The sequence below is a fragment of the Hypomesus nipponensis genome, chromosome 4, assembly GCF_054491055.1.
Source record: "Hypomesus nipponensis isolate SF chromosome 4, ASM5449105v1, whole genome shotgun sequence".
NCBI classification, from domain to species: Eukaryota; Metazoa; Chordata; class Actinopteri; order Osmeriformes; family Osmeridae; genus Hypomesus; species Hypomesus nipponensis.
In genome coordinates, this window is record NC_140364.1 from 4,183,568 (window position 1) to 4,193,748 (window position 10,181).

The following is a 10,181-nucleotide window of genomic DNA, read 5'->3' on the forward strand; positions in this document are numbered from 1 at the left end:
ACCTGTCCGAGCACTCCACCCAGCTGCTAGTCCAAGCACTGGTCCTCTCCAAGTTGGACTACTGCAACTCGCTGCTCGCTGGTCTCCCAGCATGTGCAATACGTCCTCTTCAGAGGATTCAGAACGCGGCGGCCCGCCTGGTCTACAATCTACCCAGACGCTCCCATGTTACCCCGCTCCTCATCTCTTTCCACTGGCTACCCATCAACGCCCGTATCAGATTCAAGACCCTGGTACTGACCTTCCGAGCAGTGAACGGGACTGCACCCATCTACATCAAGTCTCTCCTGCAACCTTACACCCCCACCCGTCACCTACGGTCTTCTTCAGACAACCGCCTGGTGGTCCCACTGCTCAAGACTGCCCGGTCCCAACACAAGCTCTTCTCCTGCCTGGCCCCCCAATGGTGGAACCAGCTCCCTACCTACATCAGGGACACTGACTGTCTCCCCACCTTCAAGAAAAGGCTCAAGACGCACTTGTTCCGGGAGTACAACGGCACTTAAGAATGCAAGGCTGGACTGGTTAGTTTCCTCCAGGATCACAATGACTCTTATTAAGTGACTCATTGCTCTTTTAGGTTAGATATAACGAAGCTAAGTCTTGTACTCGCTGTGAAATATTTTACTGTTGATTGTTCTTCTACAGGTACAGTCCTGCACTTTTGTGGTTCATGTTGTTTTAATTTGTAACTTGTATAACTGCATGCTCTTATGGGTCTTCCCTTTTGGCACTTGTTTAGCTTTTTAACAATGTATGCTTCATGTTTTGGCTACTTGCAATGTTTGGGACAATCTCGTTGTTATGATCAGTGACCTACGCTCTTTTGTAAAGCTCTCTCTTGGAAGTCACTTTGGATAAAAGCGTCTGCTAAATGAATAAATGTAAATGTAAACACATTTTTGGGAAAAAATAAGGTAATTTGGAATTTGATGGCTGAAACATGTCTCAAAAAAATTGGAATGGGGGCAATACAAGGGACCAGTATTGATGACCAGTATTCCATCATCGCCATGACAGCATACTCACCAGTATTCCATCATCACCATGACAGCATACTCACCAGTATTCCATCATCGCCATGACAGCATACTCACCAGTATTCCATCATCACCATGACAGCATACTCACCAGTTTTCCATCACCATGACAGCATACTCACCAGTATTCCATCATCACCATGACAGCATACTCACCAGTTTTCCATCACCATGACAGGATACTCACCAGTATTTCATCATCACCACAACCACAGCATTAATATCAACACATACTGAAGAGAAGCTTTGTATTTTGCCCTTTATTGGCGCAATGAGGCAGCATGATACAGAAGCAGCATAATGACGGTGTTCATCTTGGAGGTTTGACAGACTGGAGTCACATCTCTGCTATCAGGTATGTGACATCAGTTATCAGTTTTACAACACAGAATAAAAACTGATGGGAGTTTATTATATTAATCTGGACAACTAGTATATTGGCAACATAAGCAGAAGAGAACAGTTTACAGAGCGTGTGTGTGTGCGAGGAGTGTGTGTGTGTGCTGCGAGGAGTGTGTGTGTTAGAAGTGTATGCGGTCTTCGTAGAGAGACAGCAGTAGCAGTATGCTCCAGCCAGTCAGCAGTCCAACGTTCTGCAGGAAGAACATCAGCCAGGGGTGACGGCTGTCCACATGGACCATGGTGGGGAGCTGCAGACACACACACACACACACACAGATACACACACAGATACACACAGATACACACACACACAGATACAGACACAGGCATACAGAGAGAGAGAGACACACAGATACACACACACAGATACACACAGACAGATACAGACAGATACACACACAGACACACACAGACACAGATACACACACACAGACATACATACAGAGAGAGAGAGAGACAGAGAGAGACAGAGAGAGAGAGAGAGAGAGAGAGACACACACACAGACATTTACACACAGAGACACACACAGTCACACACACCTACATTAGAAAAAGCATAATCTCCAGCTAGTGCTGTAGCAGCTACTAACAGGGTCTGTCTGTCGCCATGGTTACGTGTCTGATTGTCATGGTTATATGTCAGATTACCATGGTTATATGTCAGGTTCGGGGGGGCGTGAAATAGCAGCTGTGGGTACATGTTACCATACCCACCATATCAGCCAATCCCACGTAGAGGAACATTCCGGTGGTAACTGCGGCGATCCACTGCTTGGTGGCGGCGTCGGTTGCTATGGAGAGGGCGAGGTACAGTCCCCCGAATGATGTCATGGCACAGCCCACGTTCAGCAACAATGCCCTGCGCACCGACACGCCACTCTGGAGAAGGATGGCAAAGTCCCCTGCACACACACACACATAGAACCACATAGAACCACATCACACACATGCTGTACACATATACTGTGGGAGGACGGAATGCAGTTGTACATTGTAAGGATGGGATGGAGGTCTAGCTACACTGGGTAGGGAGGGGTACAGAGCTGTACTGTGTGAGGATGGGATGGAGGTCTATCTACACTGGGTAGGGAGGGGTACAGAGCTGTACTGTGTGAGGATGGGATGGAGGTCTATCTACACTGGGTAGGGATGTGTACAGAGCTGTACTGTGTGAGGATGGGATGGAGGTCTATCTACACTGGGTAGGGATGTGTACAGAGCTGTACTGTGTGAGGATGGGATGGAGGTCTATCTACACTGGGTAGGGAGGGGTACAGAGCTGTACTGTGTGAGGATGGGATGGAGGTCTATCTACACTGGGTAGGGAGGGGTAAAGAGCTGTACTGTGTGAGGATGGGATGGAGGTCTATCTACACTGGGTAGGGAGGGGTACAGAGCTGTACTGTGTGAGGATGGGATGGAGGTCTATCTACACTGGGTAGGGAGGGGTACAGAGCTGTACTGTGTGAGGATGGGATGGAGGTCTATCTACACTGGGTAGGGAGGGGTACAGAGCTGTACTGTGTGAGGATGGGATGGAGGTCTATCTACACTGGGTAGGGAGGGGTACAGAGCTGTACTGTGTGAGGATGGGATGGAGGTCTATCTACACTGGGTAGGGAGGGGTACAGAGCTGTACTGTGTGAGGATGGGGTGAAGACTCACCCAGCTCGTGGGGCAGCTCGTGGCAGAGCACGGCCAGGGAGGAGGCCAGGCCAGACCTCCAGGACACAGAGAAGGCTGCTCCGATAGCCAGGCCGTCTGCAAAGTTGTGGATGCCATCACCCAGGGTGATCATGAAGGGGAGCAGTCTCTGTTCTGGGTTGGGGCAGGGTAGAGGGGGAGGAAGGGAGGGGGGAGGAGGGGGGGAAGGAGGGTAAGGGGGGGGAGGCGGTAGAGGATGGGTAGGGTGGAGAGGGAGGATGAGGGGGAAGGGAGGGGAGGGAGGGGAGAAGAGGAGAAGGGGAGGAAGGGAGGGGGGAGGGGGGGGAGAAGGACGAAAGGAGGGGGAGGGGGTAGAGGACATGTAGGGTGGAGAGGGAGTAGGAGGAGGAAGCGAGGGGAGGGGAGGGGAAGGAAGAAGGGGGAGGGGGGGGAGGACAGGGGAGGGGAAAGGGGGAGGAGGTAGGGAAGGGGAGGTCAGTGAGGACAGTAGGGTATAAAGTTTATCTCTATCAGATTAACCTATACAATCTACAGTACATAACAACGGCTGAACATGGCTGCTCCAATAAGGGCCCAGTATACCAGTTCATTCAGGACACTCACATATTGATTTAAGAATTTATTACATGGAAATATGTTTATCTTTGGAGGTGTGGATCTATCTAAAGGGAAACACTCTGGTTTGGAGCATGGCTAGAATAGCACAAGTTCATACAAGAACAAGGCAGGATACAAATCCCCTGGTGGACAGGAAATCAAATGTTCAAATCCAGGAAATGTCCTGCATGTTTAACAGGAAAAAGGCTTCACAGAGCACTAACAACGTCCTGCAGTGACGATACAGCAGACAGGAGGCGCTGGAGATGGTGGAAGGTGAAAGCAACACTGCACATAATGCACATAGCGGCACATGTTGTGTGAGTGTGTGTGTCTGGCTCTGTGAGTTCATGCAGTATTTAAGGACCCTGGAGGGGAAGGTCTAGACATGAAATGAGCACACCAGCAGTTGTTGTGAGTGAGTTGCGTCGGCAGATGACACGCTGCCTGAGTGCCATGCCTGAACAAGCTTCACCAGATATTGCTTTACCAATCAGGGTGCATTACTAGTGCTGCTTATCCAGTCAGTGTAGGCTGGTGCTGGTTCTGAAGACCAATCAGATCTCACCTTTGGTACGTTCCTTCTTTGGAGAAACGGGCTCCTTGTCTTCCCCATCCACCTGAAACACACAGTTCATAAGGGACCAAATGTCCTCACGAGTATAAGTATGGGAAAAGGTACCTTAGTGTTAGGGTTGGAATTACAAGTACTTTAGGGGGAAAGGTAGGGGGTAAGTGGTTAGAGAGAACCTGATTTGGAATGGGAGTGAATGGTCAGGCCTAATTAGGATAGAAAAAATGTGCGTGAGAGTGTTTGTGTGTGAGAGAGAGTGTGTGTGTTATGTGAGAGAGTGTCTGTGTATGAGAGAGAGAGAGAGAGAGAGAGAGAGAGAGAGAGAGAGAGAGAGAGAGAGAGTGGTATGTGAGAGTGTCTGTGTATGAGAGAGAGAGAGAGAGAGAGAGAGAGAGAGAGAGAGAGAGAGAGAGAGAGAGAGAGAGAGAGAGAGAGAGAGAGAGAGTGGTATGTGAGAGAGTGCATCGGTGTGAGAGAGTGTGTACCAGGTCTGTCTGGGAGGCAGTCTTCCTCTTCTCCTGGTACATCTCCAGCACCTTGCCATGGTCACAGTGGTGAGGCTCCTCCTCCTCCTGCACACAAACAGCCTTCACAATCAGCCTTCACAATCAGCCTTCACAATCAGCCTTCACATTCAGCCTTCGCAATCTTCTTTATATCTACTGGAAATACCAGCAGAGAGAAGATACCAGCAGAGATATCAGCAGAGATGAGAGATCAGAATGGAGGAGAGACCAGAAAGGAGCGGAGAGGGGAAGGGAGGAGAGACCAGCAGCAGGGACCAGGAGAGAGGAGAGACCAGCAGCAGGGACCAGGAGAGAGGAGAGACCAGCAGCAGGGACCAGGAGAGAGGAGAGACCTACGCCGTGGTGGTGCGGGTGGTGGTGGTGTTCCTTCTTCTGAGTGACTATGGAGAAGACGGTCTCCATGAGGTAGAAGTAGTAGATCCCAGCCATCACCACCAGGAGCTTGTACACGTGGTCCTGAGGTTCGTCACTGTGGCTGGAGCCCGCTTCATGGACATGCAGTCCCAGCACCTACACACACACACACACCAGTGTACACACACACACACACACACACACAAAACAACATGTATTGTTACCTGGTTGCTAGGCATTATCAAATGAGAATTCTAACTCCTGGACAGCAAGCAGCATGAAATGTATGACTTTTTTCTTGTAAGTTTAAATTAAATGTTTGTAAAATACACTGAAATGTCACATTGATGTTACTGTTGTATAACAGCAATAAACCACCTGAAACCCATCAGATATACCCTGGGTTGTGCTGCGGTCACAGGATATCAGTGATAAAAACCTTGCGTGGTTTATTGTGACAGTACACCCAAAGTCAAAGTCAAAGAGATTTATTGGTCAGATGCACAGCATAACAGCGGTCATTCTGGGCAATGCAAGTCTTAATAGAAAATGTTCCGGGGGAATTGTGAAGTGTGCTTGTGACTGCCCCAGCTGTCAGTTGACTCCTGCTGTGTACTGCCAAACTGAGTTTGACACCGCTGATGCTATCGAGCTAGCGAGCTAGCTGACTCTTACTACAGTAACCAAGTCCCCCCCTCTCATCTGGCAAAAAAGCAACAAATGGATCTTGGTGGTGTTGCATTTCTGTTTTGGCACCCTGCCCCTTCCAGTGAGTATATTCTAAATAGTATTTTATAAGCCGTGCAACAAAACAATAATGCTACACAATCGGGAACGAGGTGCACATTTTGACTATATACTAGTTATTAGTGTACACAGGGTAGCAGTGTATACAAGGTAATAGTATGTACTGGGTAGTGTATATAGTAGTATAGTATGGTAGTGTAGTGTAGTGTATATTCGTAAGTAGCTCTGGATAAGAACATCTGCTAAATGATTAAATGTATATTGGGTAGTGGTATATATGGTATAGTGTATGGTAGGTAGTAGTGTACTGGATAGTATATACTAGGTAATAGTGAATAATTGTGGACTAACCATGAGCATGAGGTGCAGCAGTGCATCTCCAGAGAGTGAGCCTAGTAGCAATGTTTACTTAGTAGTGCTATTAAGTAGTAGTGTATGCTAGGTAGTAGTGCATACTAGGTAATAATGTCTAACTATGTACTAACCATGGGCATGAGGTGCAGCAGTGCGTCTCCGGTCAGCGAGCCCACAGCCAGACTGACGCAGAACTGGATGCAGAGCTGGAACACGCTGCTGCAGGACGTGCAGAGCAGAACCACGATACCAACCATGGAGGTCAGGCTGATCAGCAGGTTAGCTATGCTGGCGTACACAAACCCTGGAGAGACAGGAGACATGGGGGTCAGGAGACACCTGCTCAGGCCTGGAGCTGGAGGCAGCACACAGGAGCTGGGGAGGAGGGGGGGGGGGGGGGTCAGGAGGGGGGGGGGGGTCAGGAGGGGCTCGGGGGGCTGGGGGTGTTAGGAGGGGCTGGGGGTGATAGACTCACGCTCGGTGGTGGTGAGAGAGTCGGAGGGATCCGGGTGGGGCAGGGCAGAGCAGGCTCCTGACAGCAGCTGCTGCAGCAGGGCGGGGCTGAGCCGAGCCAGGTCAGACCGGACCAGAGCAGAACCGTTCATCCCATGGATCTGGACCAGCTGCTGAGCCGTGAAACACACCTGGCAGGAGACACACATTAGTGTGTTAGTGAATGAGTGAGTGGGTTTGTGAATGTGTGTGTGCGAGAAAGTGTGAGTGTGTGAGTGTTTGTGGTTACCTGGTCCCAGCTACTGTTCCTACCCTGTCCCTCTTCAGTATGGTTGTGATCCTGGTGACTGTGGTCCCGGTGACTGTCGTCCTGATGACTGTGGTTACGGTGACTGTCGTCCTGGTGACTGTGGTCACGGTGACTCTCATCCTGGTGACTGTGGTCACGGTGACTGTCGTCCTGGTGACTGTGGTCACGTTGACTGTCGTCCTGGTGACTGTGGTCACGGTGACTGTCGTCGTGGTGAGCGTGGAGGTCCGCTGGGTGAAAATGATCGTGTTCTTCGTGTTGTGTTTCTCCTATCTTCAGACTGCTCATCAGATCCTGCAGCTCTGAACAGGAAACACCGACTGTCACACTGTAGCCCTGTGTAACTATAACTATAGCACCAGAAGCAGTAATGGTGCGGTTCCCATGGTAACAGTACAGAACCAGTGAGGATTATGCTGTCATTACTATGGTAACTGCACAATACCAGAGACAGTGACACTGTCGTTGCCCAGGCGCTGCATGATGGAGTCCAGGAAGTAGGTTTCCCCCGGGAGGGCGTGGCCTGTCAGGCAGTCTCCCCGGAGAACGTGGTACACAATGCTCCCCATCACCATGGAAACCGTACTGTGGTTACCCGACCACATGCTGACCTCGGCCATAATGTCACGGCTGCTCCGACACTGGTGATTAGGAGGGAGGAGGGCACAGGTAGCACTAGGTTAACACCAGGTTATTATGGGGTGTAAAGTGTTACCGTGACTGCGTCACCCACCTCCACATGATGGTGAGCTGGTGTGTAGTGTGTGTGGATGTCCTGCAGCAGAGAGGACAGTGTCTCCTCCAGCTCCCCCGCCTGCTCCTCCTGCTGACGGAGGCTCCCGAGGAGGCGCTCTGTCTCCTCGCCCCAGCGCCCCTCCCTCATGGCGGCGCAGGCCAGGGCGGGGCTACTGAGATAGAGGCCACACCCCTCGGACACACGGTAGAGCTGCTCCACTCCCAGACCTTCGCTGGAGTAGTTCCTGACCAGCTGGTCTAGATAGAGGAGAGGCTGGCACTGGACACACACACCACACACACACCACATACACACATGCACACCACACACACACCACATGCACACATGCACCACCCACACACACCACACATGCACACAAGTACCACACACACAAACATACACATGAACATACTGAACCCAGTGAAGTCCTGCTATCTGTCAGGCTGTGAGATCATGCTGGATCCATCATGGAGGTTGACAGCTGAGTAATGAGCCAGAGACTTCACCTGGTTGTTTACAGCTGGGTGCCGTTCCACCCTAGGCAATCAGCATTAAAACATCTTAGATATTCACTGAGTGAACCTTTCATTGCCTGAAGGAAATGTGACCTGCTGAACTCTTGTTATAATTTAAACCAATGTATTCAATGCACATGACATCTGTAACGTGACTGAAGCTGCATGCGCCAAGCGGTTATCCAACCGGAGTCCATTGTCCAGAGAGACAACAAGCTGGATCTCAAAGGTCTTGCAGGGGCTGTAAAGCGATGAAAATAGACCTGTTTCCTGTTGGTCTTTAAGTTGATAAAACAGGTTCCCGAACAAATTGTGTGTTTCAGTTTAGTTGTAATTATTAATCAGATGTTTACCATGTTGGAAATAGATATATCTGAATATAATATACAGCGAGCTATGTGCCGAAAGCTGTGCGCGCTGTTGTCAAGAACGGCAGCAACTTTGCAACTTTTACGTCGCGTTGCGCGAAGTTCTTTCAACATGTTAAAACAAATGTGAGGTTATTAAGATTCAATAGAAACAGTTTGGATGGGTTCATATTTGACTTGTCAAAATAGAAAACCTAATTTAAAAACCCAGCACACACTGTAGCGCTCGGCGCAATGATACCAGGTGTGGATTGGACCTCGACCTCTCTGAAAGCGGAGAGAAAGACGGGCAAAGACGTTACCTTTTCACACGACACTGCTGCCCACTGCACACGCCGCTCGAGCTGATTGAAAAGGGAGCGAACGGCCGTGTGATTCAGCCACCCCTGGCCTGTGGATACCATTTCCAGCATCCCGGAGGAGACCTGCTCCTCCAGTGAGCATCTTAGCCCCGCCGGGAGACCCAGCCACAGCCACACCAGGAGCACGCCACTCAGCGGAGAAACACACTTCATCCTCTGATCTCTTGAAAGTGTCCAAGTAATTTTATATGTGAAGAAACTGATGCAGTTATTCAAGCAGGTCAATGGTTCCCCTCGTGCTGATACCGTCCACGCACTCACACTGCAACAAGTTTGAGCAGGTGTCAGATGGCGCAGGTAAAGATTCCGTTGAACTTGTCATCTGTGTCCTGATTGGTCCGCGGGAGATCCGCACTTATCACAAAGCAGCCCCGCGGCGCGAGAGGGGCTTACCTGCCCCCCTAGAGATTCTCCGGTGGCTGAAAGGTGGCTCTCCATCACGGTACTGAAGACACTTTAAATAAACGAGCATATATAATATACACATGTGAATATATACACACGGCCAAGGTATCATCATAGTTAAATGACTAAATGTAATCTTGGATGTCCCGCGGAGATAACGTCATTGTCAAACCAGCTGATTCAGCTGATCTTTCAGGCCTCAGTCTGGACTGCTTAAATGCACAGAATACAGTATTAAAAAACCCCATTAACATACAGGATACATGATACATGTTCATAGAGCATAAACAAGATCGTATTCATTTCAAACCAAAATGTTTTATGTAGTGAATTTGTGTACAGATGATCTATAGTAATAATGTACAGGTGATGATCTATAGAAATAATGTCCAGGTGATGATTGTTAGTAATAATGTACAGGTGATGATCGTCAGTTAAAATGTACAGGTGATGATCTATAGAGATAATGTACAGGTGATGATCTATAGTGATAATACAGGTGATGATCAATAGTGATAATTGTCAGGTATTTGAAGGGGCTCCAAGAGACAGCACACCCTTCCTTTTACACATATGTGTGTTTGTCTAACACATAGACAAACACACATACACACACACACACACACACTCACTCCAGGTCACTGTGACCTGAGTTAATAGAGGGGTGTGCTCTGTCTGCACAAGTCCTGTCTCACTACAGTCTGAAGTCCAGACAGACTCTTCCTGGAGAAGACATGGACAAATGTCCGTGTGTGTGTGTTTGTCTACGTTT

At 49.3% G+C, this 10,181-nt stretch overlaps 1 protein-coding gene across 1 annotated transcript; it reads right to left on the minus strand.

The window, feature by feature from the left end:
• Nucleotides 1-1,285: 1,285 nt before the first annotated feature.
• Nucleotides 1,286-9,253, minus strand: slc39a4 (solute carrier family 39 member 4). Its single transcript, XM_084695761.1, has 12 exons — nt 8,945-9,253; nt 7,757-8,038; nt 7,469-7,664; nt 7,003-7,325; nt 6,736-6,904; nt 6,392-6,564; nt 5,142-5,315; nt 4,764-4,850; nt 4,273-4,324; nt 3,108-3,260; nt 2,157-2,344; nt 1,286-1,690 (listed from the first exon to the last, which is right to left on the minus strand). Exons 1-12 carry the CDS (start codon nt 9,155-9,157, stop codon nt 1,562-1,564), a joined length of 2,139 nt encoding a protein of 712 aa, XP_084551887.1. The 5' UTR covers nt 9,158-9,253; the 3' UTR covers nt 1,286-1,561.
• Nucleotides 9,254-10,181: the final 928 nt, after the last annotated feature.